Source organism: Melanerpes formicivorus, unplaced genomic scaffold (genome assembly GCF_026170545.1).
Source record: "Melanerpes formicivorus ecotype bairdi unplaced genomic scaffold, bMelFor1.0.p_v2 SCAF_108, whole genome shotgun sequence".
In the NCBI taxonomy this organism is placed as follows: domain Eukaryota; kingdom Metazoa; phylum Chordata; class Aves; order Piciformes; family Picidae; genus Melanerpes; species Melanerpes formicivorus.
The window spans coordinates 478593-500926 of NW_027142460.1; the positions used below are offsets into that span (position 1 = coordinate 478593).

Consider the following 22334-nt stretch of genomic DNA (forward strand, 5'->3'; position numbering starts at 1 on the left):
AGGGGAGACCTTCTTGCTGTCTCCAACTCCCTGAAGGGAGGTTGTAGCCAGGTGGGGGTTGGTCTCTTCTCTCAGGCACCCAGCACCAGAACAAGAGGACACAGTCTCAGGCTGTGCCAGGGGAGGTTCAGGCTGGAGGTGAGGAGAAAGTTCTTCCCAGCCAGAGAGATTGGCCCTTGGGATGTGCTGCCCAGGGAGGTGGTGGAGTCCCCATCCCTGGAGGTGTTCAGGAAGAGCCTGGCTGAGGCCCCTGGTGTCGGTGGCTGGATGGTGCTGGGCTGGCCCTGCTGGTCTCTGAGCTCCTTGGCCCCGGGCTGGCCCTGCTGGTCTCTGAGCTCCTTGGCCCCGGGCTGGCCCTGCCGGTCTCTGAGCTCCTTGGCCCCGGGCTGGCCCTGCCGGTCTCTGAGCTCCTTGGCCCCGGGCTGGCTGCGTGATCCCCAGCCCAGCCGCCGCTGTGTCTCCCCCTTGGCCGCAGGCATGCAGCGGATCCGCAGGGTGCTGGAGGAGCGGGAGCGGGAGCTGCTGGCCCCGGAGCAGCAGCAGCAGCAGCAGCAGCAGCAGCAGCAGCAGCAGCAGCAGCAGCAGCAGCCGTGCCAGTCGGAGCCGGAGGGCAAAGCCGACAGCGCGGAGGAGGTGATCCTGGTGTCCCGGCAGCAGGAGCGCGGCGGCGCCGGCCTGGGGGAGCTGATCGGCCTCCTGCAGCAGCAGCTGCGCTCCTCCGACTGGCTGCGCAAGAGCGCTGCCGAGCGCTGCCCCCGGGAGACGCCGGAGACCTACGAGGTGCTCAGCAAGCTGGTGGGGAAGCAGTGAGGCTGCCCCGGGCCTTTCCTGACCCTGCCTGCTGCCTGGGGGACTGCCAGCAGATGGTCTGCGGAGAGAGGAAATCGCTTTGGGAAGCCTCTCCCCTCCCTGCCCCCCTTGGACATCTCCGCTTTGTGTCACGGAGGCTGAGGGGAGGGGGGGCCTGGGGGGGGTCCTGCTCACCCTGCCTGGTCTTTTGTATTTCATTTCTAATGATTATGCTCTTAACTCTCTTAGGAGAGCCCTCTGCTGGAATTCATTCAGTGCGTCCTGCTCCCTGCCTTCCAGGAAGGGGCAGCCTCGGGTTGCTGAGGAGCATCTGCTGTGAGCACGGGCTGAGGCAGCTGGGCTGTGCAGCCTGGAGGAGAGAAGGCTCCCGGGCACCTTAGAGCTGCCTTCCAGGAAGCCTGCAGGAAGAGGAGACTCTGGGGGAGGAGAGAAGGCTCTGGGGCACCTTAGAGCTGCCTTGCAGGAAGGCTGCAGGAAGAGAAGACTCTGGGGGAGGAGAGAAGGCTCTGGGGCACCTTAGAGCTGCCTTGCAGGAAGGCTGCAGAGAGCCTTCTCCTGAGGGCATCTAGAGGCAGAACAAGGGGCAATGGTTTTACACTGAGGCAGAGCAGGGTCAGACTGAAGCTGGGGAAGAAGCCCTTCAGTACAAGGGTGGTGAGATGCTGGAATAGGTTGCCCAGGGAGGCTGTGGATGCCTCCTCCCTGGGGGTGTTCCAGGCCAGGCTGGGTGAGGCCTGGAGCAACCAAATCTAGTTGAGAGGCATCCCTGCCTGTGGGGGGGAGGTTGGAGTAGATGATGCCAGGTGCAGCTGGGGGGCTGTGACCAGTGGAGTCCCCCAGGGATCAGTGCTGGGTCTGGCCCTCTTCAACATCATCAGTGACATTGATGAGGGCACAGACAGAGCCCTGCTCAGCAAGGTTGCTGATGATACCAAGCTGGGAGGCTTGGCTGAGACACCTGAAGGCTGTGAGGCCATCCAGAGACTTGGACAGGCTGAGAGCTGGGCAGAGAGGAACCTCATGAGGGTCAACAAGGATGAGAGCAGAGTCCTGCCCCTGGGAGTGGAGAATAAACTGCAGCAGCACAGGCTGGGAGGGGATCTGCTGGAGAGCAGCCCCTGGAGAAGGACCTGGGAGTGCTGGGGGGCAGCAAGTTCTGCATGGGACAGCAATGTGCCCTGGGGGCCAAGAAGGCCAAGGGGGTCCTGGGCTGCATTCAGAGGAGTGTGGCCAGCAGAGCCAGGGAGGTTCTCCTCCCCCTCTGCTCTGCCCTGGGGAGACCTCACCTGGAATATTGCATCCAGCTCTGGGCTGCCCAGCTCAGGAGGGACAGGGATCTGCTGGAGAGAGTCCAAGGGAGGCTCCAAGGGTGCTGAAGGGACTGCAGCACTGCCTGGGGAGGAGAGGCTGAGAGCCCTGGGGCTGTGCAGTCTGCAGAGGAGAAGGCTGAGAGGGATCTGATCAATGGCTATCAATAGCTGAGGGCTGGGGGTCAGGAGGGAAGGGACAGGGACAGGCTCTGCTCACTGTGCCCTGGGATAGGACAAGGGGCAGTGGATATAAACTGCAGCACAGGAGGTTCCAGCTCACCATGAGGAGGAACTTCTTCCCTGTGAGGCTCCCAGAGGCCTGGAGCAGGCTGCCCAGAGAGGTTGTGGAGTCTCCTTCTCTGGAGCCTTCCCAGCCCTGTCTGGATGTGTTCCTGTGTGACCTGTGCTGGAGTCTATGCTCTGGCAGGGGCTTGGACTCAATGATCTGCAGAGATCCTTTCCAGCCCCTGACACCCTGTGAGCCTGTGTGAGCCTGTGTTCTCTGAGGTCCCTTCCACCCTAAACCAGTCTGTGGTTCTCTGGTGGTTTAAGTGTCTGCAGTCTCCATTCTCCTGAGTGCTGATCAGATCTAACCAAGTATTTTGGGGGGCAGAAGGTGCCTGCTGACACAAGGAGCTAGAACCATAAGATGGTTTGGTTTGGAAAGACTCTTAAAGCTCACCCAGAGCAGAGAGATGCAGTGGTGTGGCTCAGGTCTGTGCAGGCAGCTGAATGCTGTCTGCTTTGGGGCTGGTGCCACAGCCTGCTGTGTGGGAGCTGCTGCTGCTCTTGGCTCTCTGCTCAGTTTGATGCTCTCCAAGTCTGGGGGTTTGCTGTGGGGAGCAGACTGTAGTCTGCAGGGTTCCATCTGGTGGCCAGAGAGCTGCAGTAATTAGAATGGTTTGGGCTGGAAGGGCCCTGAAAGCTCCTCTGGTTCCAATCCCCCTGCCATGGGCAGGGACACCTCCTGCCAGGGCTTTCCCAGCCTGGCTTTGAGTACTTCCAGGCTTGGAGCATCCACAGTTTCCCTGAGCAGCCTGTTCCAGTGCCTCACCCCTGTCCTGGTGAAGAGTTTCACCCTAATGTCTCATCTAAATCCAGTTCCTTCTGGTTTGAAGCCATCACCTCCTGTCCTGTCCTTGCATGGCTTTGTAAAACCCAGGGTCAGCTCCTGCAGTGCTCCAGGCCTAGGGAAGAGCTGCTGAGAAGCTGCCCAGAAGAGAAAGCCCTAGGGGGGGGTGGTGCTGGTTGGCAGCTGGTTGAGGATGGGGCAGCAGTGTGCCCAGGTGGCCAAGAAGGCCACCAGCAGCCTGGCCTGGATCAGCAGTGGTGTGGCCAGCAGGAGCAGGGCAGGAATCATCCCTCTGTGATGGGCACTGCTGAGGCCACACCTTGAACACTGGGCTCAGGTTTGGGCTCCTTGCTGCAAGAAGGACTTTGGGAGGCTGGAGTAGGTTCAGAGAAGGGCAACAAAGCTGGGGAAGGGTCTGGGGAACAGGGCTGGGGAGGAGCAGCTGAGGGAGCTGGGGGGATTTAGTCTGGAGAAGGCTGAGGGAGACCTCCTTGCTCTCTGCAGCTCCCTGAGAGGAGGCTGGAGCCAGCTGGGGGTGGGGGGCTGGAGCCAGGTGGGGGTTGGGTTCTGCTCCCTAGCTACAAGCAATGGGAGAAGAGGAAATGGCCTCAAGCTGTGCTGAGCAGGTTTAGGTTGGAGATGAGGAACAATTTCTTCCCTGAGAGGGTTGTCCAGGCCTGGAATAAGCTCCCCAGGGCAGTGATGGAATCCTCATCCCTGCAGGCCTTCAGAGGTGTGGTGCTGAGGGCCATGGCTCAGCACAAGGCTCCTGGATGTGGACAGTTAGGAGCAGAAGGGCTGAGCAGTGAGCATCTGACTGGAGGTCACAGAAGGAACAACCAGGTTGGAGAGGCAGAGCCTGGGGGGTTTCTGCCAGCAAGTAAGAGCCAAGCTGACTTCCACAAAGAGGAACAGAGGGACTGCTAAACGTTTGCCCATTCTTTTCAAGCACTCTGGATGGGTCTTGAGTCAGACAAACACTGTTGATCCCAGCAGCAGCCTCACAGCATCCCCACAGCTCTCTAGCCTCCTTGCTGGTTAGTGCTGGGGTCAGCATTCCTCAGAGGAGAGCTCCTCAGGCAGATGTAGTACAGCTGAGTCCACCACTTGGGCATGCACTCAGAAACCCAGGGTTTGTCCTTCAGGGAGGGCTCCAAGGATGCTGAAGGGACTGCAGCACTGCCTGGGGAGGAGAGGCTGAGAGCCCTGGGGCTGTTCAGTCTGCAGAGGAGAAGATTGAGAGGGATCTGATCACTGTCTATCAATAGCTGTGGGCTGGGGGTCAGGAGGGAGGGGACAGGGACAGGCTCTGCTCAGCTGCACCCTGGGATAGGACAAGGGGCAGTGGATATAAACTGCAGCACAGGAGGTTCCTCCATGAGGAGGAACTTCTTCCCTGTGAGGGTCCCAGAGGCCTGGAGCAGGCTGCCCAGAGAGGTTGTGGAGTCTCCTTCTCTGGAGCCTTCCCAGCCCTGTCTGGATGTGTTCCTGTGTGACCTGTGCTGGATTCTCTGCTGCTGCTCTGGCAGGGGATTGGACCTGAAGCTCTCCAGAGGTCCCTTCCAGCCCCTCACATCCTGGGAGCCTGTGACAAGGTTTGCCCAGCACTGGGTGCCCCTGTGCTCAGTGTGCACAGCCACAGCACCTCCTGCCCCGGGCAGGGAGCTGGAGGTAGCCCAGGGGAGGTGGGAACTGACCCCAGCTGCTCTGTGCTGGGGTAGGAGAGCTGGAGACCTGGGCAGAGAGGGAACTTCATGGACATCAACAAGGGCAAGTGCAGGGTCATGCAGCTGGGGAGGAATCAGCTCTGCAGCAGTACAGTGAGGGGAGACCTGCTGGGGAGCTGCTCTGTGGAGAAGGGCCTGGGAGTGCTGTGGACAAGAAGTTCCTCATGAGCCAGCAGTGTGCCCTCGTGGGCAAGAAGGCAAATGGGATCCTGGGGTGCATGAGGAGGAGTGTGGCCAGCAGAGCAAGGGAGGTTCTCCTCCCCCCTTTACTCTGTCTTAGAAAGGCCACATCTGGAGTCCTGGGTCTGGTTCTGGGCTCCCCAGTTCAAGAGAGACAGGGAACTGCTGCAGAGAGCCCAGCAGAGGCTCCAAAGCTGCTGAGGGGCCTGGAGCAGCTCTGGGAGGAGCAAAGGCTGAGAGCCCTGGGGCTGAGAGCCTGGAGCAGAGCAGCCCCAGAGGGGAGCTGAGCAATGCTCAGCAAGAGCTGAAGGGCAGGGAGCTCTGCAAAGCAGGACCCAGGAGTGCCAGTGGCCAACAAGTTCACCAGAATGTGAAGCCCAAAGTTCTCCTGAGGTGCATTCAGAAGAGTGTGTCCAGCAGGTCACAGTCCACATCTGCCTGGCCCTGGTGCTGCTGGGCAAGCTGCTGTGGGTGCCCTGCTGCAGCAGGGGGGTTGGGCTGGGTGACCTTCAGGGGTCCCTTCCAACCCCCATGCTGGGATCCTTTGACATGTTTTGTGTCCAGGCTGTTTGAGCACAGAGTGAAGCCTCAATGGTTTCAGGGTCCTGGCCGTGTTCCAGCCTCTGTCTCTTGCTTCCCCACTGCCTGCTCCAGAGGAATGCTCAGTGTGGCAGGTCAAGAGGTGAGGCTTCCCTGTGCAGCACTGCTCTGGGTCATGGGAAAAGCACACAGGGCAGGTCTGGGTGGTGGAAAGTTCTCTTAACACACAGCAGCTCTGCCCTTGACATGTCTGTGCTTGTGGGAGGGGGGAGCCTGGCCACCTCCAGGGGATTAACCTGTGCTAGGTGGAGAGTGTAGCTGGGGCCCAGTCACAGAACCACAGAACCACCAAGGTTGGAAGAGACCTCAAAGATCATCGAGTCCAACCTGGCACCACAGACCTCATGACCAGACCATGGCTCCAAGTGCCACATCCAATCCCCTCTTGAACACCTCCAGGGATGGGGACTCCACCACCTCCCTGGGCAGCACATCCCAGCGGCTAACAACTCTCTCTGGGAACAACTTTCTCCTCACCTCCAGCCTAAACCTCCCCTGGCACAGCTTGAGACTGTGTCCTCTTGTTCTGCTGCTGGCTGCCTGGGAGAAGAGACCAACCCCCACCTGGCTACAACCTCCCTTCAGGGAGTTGGAGAGAGCAATGAGGTCTCCCCTGAGCCTCCTCTTCTCCAGGCTAAGAAACCCCAGCTCCCTCAGCCTCTCCTCACAGGGCTGTGCTCCAGACCCCTCCCCAGCTTTCTTGCCCTTCTCTGGACACCTTCCAGCAGCTCAACCTCCTTCCTAACCTGAGGAGCCCAGAACTGGACACAGGACTCAAGGTGTGGCCTGAGCAGTGCTGAGCACAGGGCACAATGACCTCCCTGCTCCTGCTGGCCACACTGTTCCTGATGCAGGCCAGGATGCCCTTGGCCTTCTTGGCCCCCTGGGCACACTGCTGGCTCATGTTTGGGTGGCTGTCTGGGTAAGTGGTGATGATGGATCAGTTGGTGAAGATCAGTTTTGCCCTCATGAACTGGGATTGATCAGAAGCTAAATATCTGGAAGGGAAAATACTGCCTCACCATCGTTCTCTACCTTCCCTGAGGGAGGGCAGCTGCTCAAATGGACTCTGGGATGGGTTTGAGCCTAGCTAGATGCTGATACCTTGACTGTTGTCTCCAGCAGAGTGCATCCAAGGCAACCTGTAGCTGCCTGACTGCTGTCTGCTTCTCCCCCCCAGACCCTGCCTTGGGGCCAAGTTCTCCTTTCTGATGAGAATTTCTCTGCAGCTTCCCTCCAGTTCCTTGCTTCCAGAATGTTCCTCTCTCTGCCCTGCTGCTGGCAGAGCAGGGATTTCATCTCAGCAGAGAGATGCTGGCACACAGGGGATGGATGAAAACCATGCAGCTGGAGGAGGCTGGAGGAAGGGTGGCAGAGGGGAGACCTTGACACTCTCTGCAAGCCCCTGAGAGGAGGTTGGAGCAGGACAGGTGTTGGTCTCTTCCCCCAGATGACATGCAACAGGACAAGAGGGAAGAGCCTCAGGTGGCACTAAGGGAGGTTTAGGTTGGCCAGCAGAAGACACTTCTCCACTGAAAGGGCTCCCAAAGACTGCAACAGGTTGCCCAGGGAGGTGGTTGAATCCCCATCCCTGGAGGAGTCTAGAAGACACAAATGTGGTGCTGAGGGGCATGGGTTAGCAGCAGCATCCTGGCCTGGATCAGCAAGAGTGTGGCCAGCAGGATCTGGAGGGGCTGGAAGGTGTCCAGAAGCTCAACAGGAGCCAGCAGGGAGCACTTGCAGCCCAGAGAGCCAAGCAGAGCCTGGGCTGCAGCCAGAGAAGTGTGGCCAGCAGGGCCAGGGAGGGGATTCTGCCCCTCTGCTCCACTCTGCTGAGACCACAGCTGGAGCTCTGGGGCCAGTTCTGGAGCCTCTGTGCCAGGAAGGCTCTGGAGGGGCTGGCAGGTGTCCAGAGCAGGGCCAGGAAGAGGAGCAGAGGACTGGAGCTGCTCTGCTCTGGAGACAGCCTGAGAGAGTTGGGGTTGTGCAGGCTGGAGAGGAGAAGGCTCCCAGGAGACCTTCTGGTGGCCTTCCAGGATCTGCAGAGGGCTGCAAGAGAGCTGGGGAGGGACTTGTGAGGGTGTCAGGGAGGGATAGGGGTCTGGGACACCTCTGAGGGGGGCAGGAATCAGGCCTGGGACAGGGAGCCAGCAATGGGCACTGGCAGCCCAGAAGGCCAAGGGCAGCTGAGCTGCCAGTGCCCATTGCCAGAGGTGGAGGGAGAGGATCCTGCCCCTCTGCTCTGGGGTGTCAGGGAGGGATAGGAGTGGGGGGGATGGAGCAAAACTAGAAGTGGGGAGCTTGAGATTGGCTGTGAGGAAGAAGTTGTTGCCCAGGAGGGTGGTGAGAGCCTGGCACAGGTTGCCCAGGGAGGTGGTGGCAGCCTCCTGCCTGGAGGTGTTTGCAGCCAGGCTGGAGGTGGCTGTGAGCAACCTGCTGTGGTGTGAGGTGTCCCTGCCCATGGCAGGGGGTTGGGGCTGGCTGAGCCTTGGGCTCCCTTCTGTGATTCCATGAAGCACTGAGTGGTGCCAAGCTCCCAGGTGAGAAGTGCCCCCAGGAGCCTGAGCTGGTTCTAAGCTGCACTTTGTGGCCTGGCTCAGCCTGGGCTGGGTTATTTTTAGCAGGGAGCCAGTCGACCTTATCCAAATGCAGAGGCAAAAATAGGCTGGAAAAACACTGCAAGGAAAAACACTGCAAGGAAAAAGCTATTTTTAGCTCCCTCTGCCTCTTCCCTGCTGCTCTCCAGCCAGGCCTGCTGGGACCGCTGAGTTCATTCAGGAGAAGGCTTCTCCTGACCTCTTCTCCCCCCGAGTCCCTCCCTGCAGCAGGCCCTGGGGTTGAGTCAGGATGAGTGCAGCTGCAAGGGGGACAGGAGGAGGAGGAGGAGGGCACTCAGACAAGGACAGAATGCTTTAAGGTGGGAAGGGACCATTAAAGGTCACCTTGGGCAACCCCCCTGAAGTCATCAGGGACATAGAGTCATGAGAACTGTTTCAGCCAGAGATGATCTCTTGAAGGTCTCTTCCAACCTGGTCTATTCTATTCTATTCTACTCTATTCCATTCCATCCCATTCCATCCCATTCCATTCCATTCCCCTCTGTCAGAGTGACAGATTGCATCGGGTTGGAAGGGAGCCTCGAAGGTCATCTTGTCTGAGCCCCCTGCAGGCAAGCAGGGACCCCTCCAGCTGAAGCAGCTACACAGGTAGCACGACTGAGGGATGGGACAAAGCTTGACACAAGCAAAGTGTCTCCTGTATTGTACCAAGTCTTTCCCTGCTATAGGCTAACACCATCACAAACAACTCCTGGTTAGCAGATGTGTCCCTGCAACAGGGACAGACTCCTGACTGGCTGCCCAGGAAGTGCCAGGGAGCACACATCCTGGCTGGGACAGCAGCACTCTGTGCTGGGTTAGGAACTGGCTGGAGGCTGAGCCCAGAGAGTGGTGGTGAATGGTGCCACAGCCAGCTGGCAGCCAGGCACCAGTGGTGTGCCCCAGGGAGCAGTGCTGGGCCCCAGCCTGTTTATCATCTTCATTGATGATCTGGAGGAGGGGATGGAGTCCATCATCAGTACATGTGCAGATGACAGCAAGCTGGGGGCAGGAGTTGATCTGCTGGAGGGTAGAGAGGCTCTGCAGAGGGACCTTGCCAGGCTGGGCAGATGGGCAGAGGCCAAGGGCAGGAGATTGAACACATCCAAGTGCCAGGTGCTGCACATTGGCCACAGCAACCCCAGGCAGTGCTACAGGCTGGGGTCAGAGTGGCTGAGAGCAGCCAGGCAGAGAGGGACCTGGGGGTGCTGGTTGATGGTAGGCTGAACATGAGCCTGCAGTGTGCCCAGGGGGCCAAGAAGGCCAAGGGCATCCTGGCCTGCATCAGGAAGAGTGTGGCCAGCAGGAGCAGGGAGGTCATTATGCCCTGTGCTCAGCACTGCTCAGGCCACACCTTGAGTCCTGTGTCCAGTTCTGGGCTCCTCAGGTTAGGAAGGAGGTTGAGCTGCTGGAAAGTGTCCAGAGAAGGGCAACAAGGCTGGGGAGGGGTCTGGAGCACAGCCCTGTGAGGAGAGGCTGAGGGAGCTGGGGTTGCTTAGCCTGGAGAAGAGGAGGCTCAGGGGAGACCTCATTGCTCTCTCCAACTCCCTGAAGGGAGGTTGTAGCCAGGTGGGGGTTGGTCTCTTCTCCCAGGCAGCCAGCACCAGAACAAGAGGACACAGTCTCAAGCTGTGCCAGCGGAAGTTTAGGCTGGAGGTGAGGAAGAAGTTCTACACAGAGAGAGTGATTGCCCATTGGAATGTGCTGCCCAGGGAGGTGTTGGAGTCCCCATCCCTGGAGGTGTTCAGGAGGAGACTTGATGGGGTGCTTGGTGCCATGGGTTAGTTGATTAGGTGGTGTTGGATGATAGGTTGGACACCATGATCTTGGAGGTCTCTCCTCTCCCTCTCCCTCTCCCTCTCCCTCTCCCTCTCCCTCTCCCTCTCCCTCTCCCTCTCCCTCTCCCTCTCCCTCTCCCTCTCCCTCTCCCTCTCCCTCTCCCTCTCCCTCTCCCTCTCCCTCTCCCTCTCCCTCTCCCTCTCCTCTCCCTCTCCTCTCCCTTGGCAAGGCTCAGGCAGGTGCTAGACAAGAGGCAAAGGATCACCCATCTCTCACCCAGGTGCAGACAGAAGACACCAGACTCTGTTGCAGTGTTCCCCAGCTCCCATGCTCAGGTTGCTGTGTGGCTTCCCCGAGCCACAGTGGCCCTTGGTAATCAGCTAAGTGCTTTTGCTCTCTACACAGCTGCAGTTTGTCCCCAGGGCTTGTGGCTAAACCATTTCCTTCTATCAGCTGAGCAGTGCTTGAGGTTCTACTCCCTAAATTCAAGTCCTTCACACAGGGACACAGCAAGTCTGGCCTTGAATATCTCCAGGGCAGGGGCCTCAACCACATCCCTGGGCAGCCTGTGCCAGGGCTCCACCTCTCTCATTGTGAAGAGCTTCCTCCTAATGTCCAACCTGCAGCTGCCCTGCTCCAGTTTCAAACCATTGCTCCTCATCCTGTCCCTACAAGCCCTTCTCAACAGCCTCAACCCAGCCTTCACTGAAAGGTAGCTGTAAGGATTCCCTGGAGCCTCCTCTTCCTCAGGTCCAACCATCAGCCTGGTTGAAGATGTCATCCTAGGAGACACCTTCAGCTGGAGCAGCTTGCTCACAGCCCCAGACAACCTGACCTGGAATGGTTCCAGGGATGGGGCTTCTACCATCCCTCTGGGCAATCTGGGCCAGGGTCTCACCCCCCTCAGTGTGTCCAAATTCTTAGTGGACAGCTCAGTGGACACAAATCACAGAGGGCATTGTTGGCTTGGAAGACAGGAAGCAAAGCACTGAGCCAAGGTAGTGCCCTGGGTGCTCCATCCTCCTGCTGTCCCTTGGACTAGAAATGCATTCAGTCCAGCAGCTCCTGTTAGCACAGAGTCACAGGGCTGCTTGGGTTGGAAAAGAGCTCCAAGGTCACCCAGTCCAACCCCAACCCAGCCTCACCATGGCCACCAAGCCCTGGCCCACAGTACCATGGCCACAGGGTTCTGGAACCCCTCCAGGGATGGGGACTCCACCATCTCCCTGGGCATCCTTTCCCTCTCTCCTCCTTTCCCTCTCTCCTCCTTTCCCTCTCTCCTCCTTTCCCTCTCTCCTCCTTTCCCCCTCTCCTCCATTCCCCTCTCTCCTCCATTCCCCTCTCTCCTCCATCCCCTCTCTCCTCCTTTCCCTCTCTCCTCCTTTCCTCTCTCCTCCTTTCCCTCTCCTTTCCCTCTCTCCTCCTTTCCCCCCTCTCCTCCATTCCCCTCTCTCCTCCTTTCCCCCTCTCCTCCATTCCCCTCTCTCCTCCTTTCCTCTCCCCTCCTTTCCCCTCTCCTCCTTTCTCTCTCTCCTCCTTTCCCTCTCTCCCCAGTCTCCCTCCCCTCTCCCCTCTCTCCTCCTCTCCTTCCCCCAGGCACAAAATCCACACTGCTCTACACAGCAGCAGTCAACTGCATGGCATGATGGTGAAGTCTTTAAATCCCCAGCTGACACTACCCCCCACCCCCTCCCCTGCCCCTCCTTCAAGTCCTCCAAGCCAGGACATAAAAGGGCAAAGCAGAGAGAGGTGAAATCTCTGCTTTCTCTTCTGCCTCTCTGAAAACTGATGGCCTCCTCCCCAGATGCTGCTGAGAATTTTCACCAGCTATAAATGGCAGCCTGGAGGCTAAAAATAGAGGCTGTGCTGCAGCCTTGGCTGGCTGAGCCACATCCCCAGCATAGCAAAGAGGCTCCCTGGTGTGGCTGGAGGGAGCCTCTGCCCAAGCAGGCTCCAGCTCTTGTGATTAGTCTAAAATTAGATTGCTGCTGCTGCCTGCATTTCTGTCACTGCAGCTCCCCCACAGCACTGCACTGCTTTCCAGGCTGTGCCACGGGGAGCAAATGAGCATGAATCACACACTCACAGGATGTCAGGGGCTGCAAGGGACCTGGAAAGCTCATCCAGCCCAACCCCCTGCCAGAGCAGGAGCACCCAGGGCAGGGCACACAGGAACACAGCCAGCTGGGGTTGGAATATCTCCAGAGAGGGAGACTCCACAGCCCCCCTGGGCAGCCTGCTCCAGGCCTCTGTCACCCTCACAGGGGAAATAATTTCCTCCTGTTCCCATGGCACTTCCTCTGCCTCAGCTTCCCCCACTGCCCCTTGTGCTGGCATTGGGCATCCCCCAGCAGAGCCTGGCTCCAGCCCCTGGGCACTCAGCCTGCACAGCTTCAGCAACAGCAATGAGGTCACCCTCAGGCTCCTCCTCTGCAAGCTCCAGAGCCCTCAGCTCCCTCAGGCTCTCCTCCTGAGGAAGATCTTCCACTGCCTTCATCATCCTTGTGGCTCTGTGCTGGACTCTCTCAAGCAGCTCTCCCTCTTGAGCTGAGGGGCCCAGAGCTGGCCACAATACTCCAGCTGTGGCCTCAGCAGGAGAGAGCAGAGAGGGAGGAGAACCTCTCTGAGCTACTGACCACAGCCCTTCTAATGCAGCCCAGGATGCCCTTGGCCTCCTTGGCCACCAGAGCACATTGCTGGCTCCTGGTCAACCTCCCATCCACCAGGACCCCTCAGGTCCCTTTCCCCTTCCCTGCTCTCCTGCAGCTCAGTCCCCAACCTCTCCTGCTCCCTGGGATTGTTCTTTCCCAGGTGCCAGACTCTCCCTTCGACCTTGTTGAGCTTCATTCCATTTCTCCCTGTCCAGGTCAGGCTGGAGGGCAGCACAACCTCCTGTGTCAGCCACTCCACCCAGCTTGGTGCCATCAGCAACCTTGCTGGCAGTGCCCTCTGTGCCCTCCTGCAGGTCATTGATGAATCTATTGACCAGCTCTGGTCCCAGTGCTGAGCCCTGAGGCACTCCCCTGGGCACAGGCCTCCAGCTGGCCTCCATCCCATTGAGCACAACGCTGAGTTCTTTCCTTCAACCAGTTCCCATCCACCTCCCCCCCTGCTCATCCTCTGCCTCAGGTCAGCTGTGAGGATGCTGTGGCAGACAGCCTCAGCTGCCTTGCTGGCATCCAGACAAACCACATCCCCTGCTCTGCCACCATCTGCCCACCTGGTTATGTCCTCTTCAAAGGCTTGAATCTTGGGGCCACAGTGGGTCTGCTGCATGCCTCTTTCCCCTGGCCGAGCAGGGAGGCAGAAGGCAGGTGCTGCTGTGTGGGTGCTGCATGGGCTGCTGCAGGCTGTGCCTGGGGGCCCTCAGCAGCGCCCCCAGCAGGGCTCAGGCACACCCCCGCACAGGTCACACCGAGCAACCCCGCAGCCAAACAGAGCTCTGCAGCCGGGTGGGGGCAGCCCCAAGCACGGAGCTAGGCTGGGAGGAGAAGGGACAGAGGGCAGCACTGAGGGGCACCCCTGGGTGCTGGGTGAGGAGGAGTTCATGAAGGGACTACAAGAGCTGCCAACAAACCTCGATTCGAGTGGAGCCAGGGGCATAACTTACAGCTAATGTAGCCAAGCATTGAGGAAGACAGAAGGTGGAAAGCTGGACATGAGCCAGCACTGTGTGCTCCCAGCCCAGCCCCAGTCCTGGGCTGATCCCCAGCAGCCTGGGCAGCAGGGGCAGGGAGGGGATTCTGCCCCTCTGCTCTGCTGAGATCACCTGCAGGGCTGGGGCAGCTCTGGAGTCCTCAGCACAGCCAGGGACATGTGGGAGCAGGGCCAGAGGAGGCCACAGCAGTGCTGGCAGGGCTGGAAGCCCTCTGCTGGGAGGCCAGGCTGGGAGAGCTGGGGTTGTGCAGCCTGGAGAGGAGAAGGCTGCAGGGAGACCTCCTGAGGGCCTTTCAGTGCTTGAAGAGGCTGAGCAGAAAGCTGGGGGCAGAGTTTGGAGCAGTGCCTGTTGTGACGGGACAAGGGAGGCTGGTTTGAACCAAAAGGAGGAGGTTCAGACTAGGCAGAAGCAGGCGACGAACCTCGCCGCTGGCCACGGCTGTGCGCTTGCCCTAGCTGCCAGCAGGAGCCACCCTGGGCTCTGAGCCTCCCCTTGCAGTTCCGACCTCCCACCACGTGGCGGCGCTACCCGCAGCGGCTCGGCCGGGTGATGACGCTCTTTGGCTGCGGCGGGCAGCGCGCATGCGCACCGCGCCCCGGTAGGGCCGGGGGCTGCTGGCGGCCGGGCTCGGGGCCGGGGGCAGCGGCAGCGGCGGCAGCGGCGGCCGGGCTCGCCCCGCTCCGTGGGGCCGGGAGCGAGCTGGCGGCACGGGCAGTGGGGCCCGGGCGACTGCGAGCAGAGGTGAGCGAGGGTCTGGCGGCAGCGGCGGGAGCGGGGCTCTCTTCTTGCTCCGTGGGTCGGCGGGGCCGGTACTCCGCCGCCGTGCCGGCGCTCTGCGGGCCCCGCCGCTGCCCTGTGCCCGCTGAGGTGCCGTGGGCGAGGAGAGCAGGGTCTGGGGAAGCGCAGGGCCTGGCTGCTGCCGGTCCTGTGGCGGTACCGGGCCGGGGGGGGCCCTGCCCGGGCGCTGCTGGGATGGAGCCGGAGCGTCGTTAGCCTGGGAGAGCCATCCCGAGCGCCCGCGGCCAGCCCTGAGGCAGCGCCGCCAGCCCGGCGCCGGGCGCTGTCCCTCAGCACCTCTCCTGACCCCTGCGGGGCTGGGCGCTCCGCTGCCCTGCCAGCCTGGGCCGCAGCTGGGCGGCACTTCTGCGCAGGAGATTGTTCCTCATGCCCAGCCGAACCACCTGGCGCAACCTGAGGCCACTTCCTCTGCTCCTGCCACTTGTCTCCTGGGAGGAGATTATGGCAAGATCATGGAACAGGACATCCTGAGTGCAGTCACACAGCACATACAGGATGGCCAAGGGCTCAGGCCCAGCCAGCATGGAGTTAGGAAGGGCAGGTCCTGCCTGACCAACCTGATCTCCTTCCATGCCCAGGTGACTGCCTGGTGGATGTGGGGCAGGCTGTGGATGGAGTCTGCCTGGACCTCAGCAAGGCCTTTGCCACCATCCCCCACAGCAACCTCCTGGCCAAGCTGTCAGCCCCTGGCTGGGACAGCAGCACTCTGAGCTGGGTTAGGAACTGGCTGGAGGCTGAGCCCAGAGAGTGGTGGTGAATGGTGCCACAGCCAGCTGGCAGCCAGGCACCAGTGCTGTGCCCCAGGGAGCAGTGCTGGGCCCTGTGCTCTTTAACATCTTCATTGGTGATCTGGAGGAGGGGATGGAGTCCATCATCAGTAAATGTGCAGCTGACAGCAAGCTGGGGGCAGGAGTTGATCTGCTGGAGGGTAGAGAGGCTCTGCAGAGGGACCTTGCCAGGCTGGGCAGATGGGCAGAGGCCAAGGGCAGGAGATTGAACACATCCAAGTGCCAGGTGCTGCACATTGGCCACAGCAACCCCAGGCAGTGCTACAGGCTGGGGTCAGAGTGGCTGAGAGCAGCCAGGCAGAGAGGGACCTGGGGGTGCTGGTGGACAGCAGCTGAACATGAGCCAGCAGTGTGCCCAGGTGGCCAAGAAGGCCAAGGGCATCCTGGCCTGCATCAGGAACAGTGTGGCCAGCAGGAGCAGGGAGGTCATTGTGCCCTGTGCTCAGCACTGCTCAGGCCACACCTTGAGTCCTGTGTCCAGTTCTGGGCTCCTCAGGTTAGGAAGGAGGTTGAGCTGCTGGAAGGTGTCCAGAGAAGGGCAACAAGGCTGGGGAGGGGTCTGGGGCACAGCCCTGTGAGGAGAGGCTGAGGGAGCTGGGGTTGCTTAGCCTGGAGAAGAGGAGGCTCAGGGGAGACCTTCTTGCTCTCTCCAACTCCCTGAAGGGAGGTTGTAGCCAGGTGGGGGTTGGTCTCTTCTCCCAGGCAGCCAGCACCAGAACAAGAGGACACAGTCTCAAGCTGTGCCAGGGGAGGTTTGGGCTGGAGGTGAGGAGAAAGTTCTTCCCAGAGAGAGTTGTTAGCCATTGGGATGTGCTGCCCAGGGAGGTGGAGTCCCCATCCCTGGAGGTGTTCCAGAGGGGATTGGATGCGGCCCCTGGAGCCAGGGTTTAGCTGTCAGGAGGTGCTGGGTGGTGGGTGACGGGTTGGAGTCGATGAGCTCCGAGGTGTTTTCCAGCCTGGCGGTTTGGTTCCGTGCTCCTGCGGCCAGGAGCCCCCCGGGAGGCTGTGTGGCTGTGTGTCGTGCTGGCCGTGTCCCCCGTGCTGCAGCCTCCTCCCTGCCGTTGCAGGCGGCGCCGCCATGTGCGCCTCGGCCAAGCACAGCCCGCGGGGCCCGGCCCTCATCCCCCGCATGAAGACCAAGCACCGCGCCTACTACATCGCCCTCTTCTCGGTGGTGCTGCTGGGGCTGCTGGCCACCGGCGTCTTCCAGTTCTGGCCGCACTCGCTGGAGCCGGCGGGGGAGCGGGCGGCGGCGGGGCGCAGCGTGCGGGACGCGCCCCTGGTGCGGCTGCCGGCCCGCGGCCCCGTGCCCGAGCGCGCCGACCTCAGCTGCCGCATGCACACCTGCTTCGACGTCTACCGCTGCGGCTTCAACCCCCGCAGCAAGGTCAAGGTCTACATCTACGGCCTGAGGCGCTACGTGGACGAGGAGGGGGCGGCGGTCAGCGGCACCATCTCCCGCGAGTACAACCAGCTGCTGGCCGCCATCGCCGACAGCGACTTCTACACCGAGGACGCCAGCAGGGCCTGCCTCTTCGTGCCCTCCATAGACCTGCTCAACCAGAACTCCCTGCGCATCAAGGAGACGGCCCAGGCGCTGGCGCAGCTCTCCAGGTGCTCCCAGGGTCAGCGCCGGGGGTGGGACAGGCCCTCGGGATCCCTGACTTGACACAGGGCTGGAAGGGAGCTCAAGGCTCAGCCGGTCCCAACCCCCCTGCCATGGGCAGGGACACCTCACACCACAGCAGGTTGCTCACAGCCACCTCCAGCCTGGCTGCAAACACCTCCAGGCAGGAGGCTTCCACCACCTCCCTGGGCAGCCTGTGCCAGGCTCTCACCACCCTCATGGGCAACAACTTCTTCCTCACAGCCAAGCTCAATCTCCCCACTTCTAGTTTTGCTCCATCCCCCCCAGTCCTGTCCCTCCCTGACACCCCAGAGCAGAGGGGCAGGATCCTCTCCCTCCACCTCTGGCAATGGGCACTGGCAGCTGAGCTGCCCTTGGCCTTCTGGGCTGCCTGTGCCCATTGCTGGCTCCCTGTCCCAGGCCTGATTCCTGCCCCCCTCAGAGGTGTCCCAGACCCCTATCCCTCCCTGACCCCCTCACAAGTCCCTCCCCAGCTCTCTTGGAGCCCCCTGCAGATCCTGGAAGGCCACCAGAAGGTCTCCTGGGAGCCTTCTCCTCTCCAGCCTGCACAACCCCAACTCTCTCAGGCTGTCTGCAGAGCAGAGCAGCTCCAGCCCTCTGCTCCTCCTCCTGGCCCTGCTCTGGACACCTTCCAGCCCCTCCAGATCCTTCCTGGCACAGAGGCTCCAGCACTGGCCCCAGAGCTGCAGCTGTGGTCTGAGCAGAGTGGAGCAGAGGGGCAGAATCCCCTCCCTGGCCCTGCTGGCCACACTTCTCTTGCTGCAGCCCAGGCTCTGCTTGGCTCTCTGGGCTGCAAGTGCTCCCTGCTGGCTCCTGCTGAGCTTCTCCTCCCCCAGCACCCCCAAGGCCTTTTCTCCAGGGCTACTCTCCAGCCAGTTTCACCAAGTCCAATCAAGAATCCTACTCAGCAGTGTTCAGCCCTAAACCACATTCCCCAACCACCTCACTCATTGATTCCATGGCTGGAGAGCTGCATTTCACTGTGGGTTTTCTTTTCTCCCCGCCCCCAGCCCTGTTCTCCAGACTCTTCACCACCTTTTGCCCTTCTCTGGACCCCCTCCAGCAGCAGAAGGCCCCAGGAGTGCCCCAGTGTTTGAGGAGCAGCCTCCCCTTTGTGTGGAGAGCCTCTCTCTCATTGTCTTCCTCTTCTCTCCCCTCAGGTGGGACCGGGGCACAAACCACTTGCTCTTCAACATGCTGCCTGGAGGGCCCCCGGATTACAACACTGCCCTCGATGTCCCTAGGGACAGGTAGGTGTGTTTGGCTGGCTGTAAGTGCTGCTGAGGGAGCAGCAGGCTCAGGAGCATGGCTGGTGGCAAAGAGTCTGCTGCTTGATTCCTGCAAAGCTGGAGCTCCTGGGATGGGATGGAAGCCAAGCTGTGGCAGGCTGCTGGCTCTCAGCTGCTGGGCTGGCTGTAAGGATGGAGCATCCTGAGCTTCAACAGCTCTCTTTGTGCCCCACTGCAGCTGGGTGGTCTGCAGAACTCCTGGAGTCATAGGTTGACAGAATGGGTTGGGTTGGAAGGGACCTTAAAGATCATCCACTTCCAACCCCCCTGGCTTCTGCTGCCACAGGGGCCCAGGTGTTGCTGTTGTGGCACTTCAGCCCCCTCCCCTTCTTCTAACCCCCCCAGCCCCTAAGTGGGAAATGCAGGCAGGTTGCTTTGGTTGGAGCCAGTGCAAACACCAGAGCACCTCATCAGCCCTGAGAAAGCAGCTGGGGGTCAGGCAGAGCTTCACCTAAAGCAGCCCAGGGGGAGCCAACACCACTGCAGCAGCCCCACACTGCCTTCTGCTGCCACAGGCCAGGGGCAGAGCAGTGCTGTTAACTCCTGAGGTGCTGCTAGGGGCAGCTCAGCAGTGGCAGTGAGCCTGCTCCTGAGCAGCTCCTCTCTGCTTGACAGATGTGGATCCTTGCTCAGCCAGTCTCCTGCTGGGGCTGGGCTGGGGGAGCTCCAGGGCTCCCTGCCAGCCCCTGCCACGCTGGCATCCTGCCCAGCAAGTGCCCCAGCTGCTGAGTGCTCTGGTCCTGCCCAGCTGCCCTCAGCAGCAGCAGCTTCCTGCCAGGCTGTGCCAGGCCCAGTCCCTCACCTCAGGCACCACAAGGAGGACCTCACTTCCCAGCTTTGCTTCTGCAGCTGTGGAGCAGCTCTGCAAAAGAAACCCCTGAGTGCTCTGGGCTGGAAGGGACCTCAGAGCTCAGCCAGTTCCAACCCCTCTACCATGGGCAGGGACACCTCCCACCAGCCCAGGCTGCTCATGGCCTCCTCCAGCCTGGCCTTGAGGACCTCCAGGGAGGAGGCAGCCACAGCCTCCCTGGGCAGCCTGTGCCAGGCTCTCCCCACCCTCACTGCAAAGAATCTCTCCCTGACCTCCAGTCTAAGTCTCCCTTCCTCAAGCTTAAATCCATTCTCTGCCATCCTGTCACTACAAACCCTTCTGACCAACCCCTCCCCAGCTGTCTTTCCTGTCCCATTTGATGGCACACTAGAAGTCCAGAGCTGGTTGGAGCTGCAGCTGCTGCAGTGGAGCAGGCAGTGGTGAGTTTGAGAGGCTTGTGTTGTCTCAGAGCCTCACTGGGAGGCATGGGCCAAGTGCTCTTCCCTGCAAGTGTGTCTTGGAAGGACTGCCCAGAAATCTAAGTGACCTGAATCCAGAGCTCCACTTTTCCCTTGCAGAATACTTCTGGAAGAGGAGAAGAGGTTGTAAGCCAGAACTGGCATCAGTCAGACTGGTTTAGCTTCTGTACTGCCGATGTCTTCCTGCCAGGTGGCCCTGGGTGTGCTTGGCTCTGCTGGGGGAGTGCCCAGTCCCTCTCTTGAAGCTCACTGTCAGCTTTCTTCTGCCTGTAATCACAGAATCCCATTTGGTGGGGGGTTGGAAGGGACCTCTGGAGCTCACCCAGTCCAACCCCCTGCTCCAGCAGGGCACCCCCAGCAGCTTGCCCAGGAGCACAATGGCCAGGGAGGATTGGAATCTCTCCACACAAGGAGACTCCACAACCTCTCTGGGCAGCCTGCTCCAGGCCTCCAGCACCCTCACAACAAAGTTTCTCCTCCTGTTCAGATGGAAACATTTGGGTTCCAGTCTGTGCCCACTGCCTCTTGTCCTGTTCCTGGGCACCACTGAGCAGAGCCTGGCCCCAGCCTCTTGCCCCCCACAGCTCCTTCAGCTCTTACTGAACATTGCTCAGCTCCCCTCTGGGGCTGCTCTGCTCCAGGCTCTCAGCCCCAGGGATCTCAGCCTTTGCTGCTCCCAGAGCTGCTCCAGGCCCCTCAGCAGCTCTGTGGCCTCTGCTGGGCTCTCTGCAGTCTCTCCTGAGCTGGGGAGCTCAGAACTGGGTCCAGTTCTCCAGGTTGTCCTCTCTGGGGCTGAGTGGAAGGGGAGGGGAACCTCCATCAGCCTGCTGGCCACCTTTGTTTTTTCATCTGCTCCTGGAGACCATTTGCCTTCCTGGCCTCAAGGGCTGGCCCACAGTGAGCCTGTTGTCCACCAGCACTCTCAGGTTCTGCTCTGTGGAGCTGCTTCCCTTACCTGTGGAAGCACAGAGCTGGCAGGGCTGGAAGAGAGCTCAAGACTCAGCCAGTCCCAACCCCCTGCCATGGGCAGGGACACCTCACACCACAGCAGCTTGCTCACAGCCACCTCCAGCCTGGCTGCAAACACCTCCAGGCAGGAGGCTTCCACCACCTCCTTGGGCAGCCTGTGCCAGGCTCTCACCACCCTCCTGGGCAACAACTTCTTCCTCACAGCCAATCTCAATCTCCCCACTTCTAGTTCTTCTCCATCCCCCCCAGTCCTGTCCCTCCCTGACACCCTAACCACCTCTGCTGGTGTGTGAGCTGCAGAGTCTTTGCTGAGGTGGTTGTGTAGGGGCTGTGCTTTGATGTCCTTGCCCCAGAGATGACTGGAAACACCTCTGAGTGCCAGAGGAGAAGCTCTTGTGTGGTGAACTCGCTGCAGGAGCCAGGCCTCAGGCTGCAGCTGCAGCCCCAGCAGTGAGGTGAAGCTGTGGGCTTGAGCTGCCCCTGTGAGAGACATTCCCTGCCTGCTGGGCAGCCTGAAGAGGGCACTCAGACATCACTCTGACCTCCCCAGGCAGCAGCCAGGCAGCAGCTGCCTGTGTTTGCTCCTGCAGTGTCTGTATGGGCAGGCAGTGTTCATCGGACACTGCTCTGAGTGCTCTGGGCCTTGGCCTAAGGTTGGCTTGAGGCACCCTCAGGAGGGCTGCAGTTAGCCTCAAGCTGAGTGGAGCAGCTGACACAGCCCAAGGATGGGATCCATCCAGAGGGAGCTGGAGAAGTGGCTCTCTGGGAGCCTCCTGAGGGTCAGCAAGGCCAAGGGGGAGGTCCTTGGCCTCGCTGGTGCCCCTGGGTGTGTTCCTGTGTGCTCTGCTCTGGCAGGGCCTGGACTGGCTGATCTCTGGAGGTCCCTTCCAGCCCTTGAAATGCTGTGGCTGTGATTCCTGCCTCTGGGCCCAGGCAGTCCTGGGTATCAATCCAGGCTGGGAGTGAAGGGCTGGAGGGCAGACCTGAGGAGAGGGCCGTGGGGGTGCTGGTGGGTGAGAAGCTGGGCATGATACAGAAAGCCAGCTGTGGCCTGGGCTGATCCCCAGCAGTGCTGGCAGCAGGGGGAGGCAGGGAATTCTGCCCCTCTGCTCTGCTGAGACCCCCCTGCACTGCTGGGGCAGCTCTGGAGCCCTCAGCACAGCCAGGGAGCTGCTGGAGCAGGGCCAGGGGAGGCCACAGCAGTGCTGGCAGGGCTGGAAGCCCTCTGCTGGGAGGCCAGGCTGGGAGAGCTGGGGTTGTGCAGCCTGGAGAGGAGAAGGCTGCAGGGAGACCTCCTGGGGGCCTTGCAGTGCCTCAGGAGGCTGAGCAGAAAGCTGGGGACAGAGTGCTGGGCAGGGCCTGATGTGAGAGGACAAGGGGGGATGGCTTGAAGTGGAAGGAGGAGATAGAGACTGGGGAGAAGGCAGGCAGTGTTTGCAGTGAGGCTGCTGAGAGCCTGCTGCCCAGAGAGGTGGGAGTGAGTCCCATCCCAGGGCTGGTAGGGGCTCTTAGCACTCTGCTCTGGCTGCAGATGTCCCTGCTGCTGTGAGGAGCTGCACTTGGGGAGCTTTGAAGGTCCTCTCTGAGCCCATCCAGCCTGTGAGTCCCTGCAGGAGCTGCACTGCTGTGGCAGGAGGCTGTGCAAAGGTCTCCTCCTGTGAGGGGGGATGCAGAGAGAAGGGGAAGAGACAGCTCCTGCTGCTTGCCAGAGTGGCTCCCCCTGAAGCTGCAGCAGCAGAGGCTGCAGGAGAGGCAAGAGCAGTGCCTGGGGCAGGGCACAGCTGGGGACTCCGTTCTGCAGGCCCTGCCTCAGGGACTG

At 60.7% G+C, this 22334-nt stretch overlaps 2 protein-coding genes across 2 annotated transcripts in view; both read left to right on the forward strand.

Moving 5' to 3' along the window:
• ACCS (1-aminocyclopropane-1-carboxylate synthase homolog (inactive)) overlaps positions 1-1040 on the forward strand; it is a 31767-nt gene extending 30727 nt beyond the window's left edge. Inside the window, exon 15 of the mRNA XM_068166821.1 lies at positions 476-1040. Coding sequence (XP_068022922.1) covers positions 476-810 — 335 coding nt within the window. The 3' untranslated portion in view covers positions 811-1040. The remainder of the gene's footprint in view (positions 1-475) is intronic.
• A 13288-nt stretch (positions 1041-14328) lies between these two features.
• The window catches only part of EXT2 (exostosin glycosyltransferase 2), a 90328-nt gene continuing 82322 nt past the window's right edge, over positions 14329-22334 (forward strand). Inside the window, exons 1-3 of the mRNA XM_068166841.1 lie at positions 14329-14474; positions 16387-16933; positions 18128-18217. Coding sequence (XP_068022942.1) covers positions 16398-16933; positions 18128-18217 — 626 coding nt within the window. The 5' untranslated portion in view covers positions 14329-14474; positions 16387-16397. The remainder of the gene's footprint in view (positions 14475-16386; positions 16934-18127; positions 18218-22334) is intronic.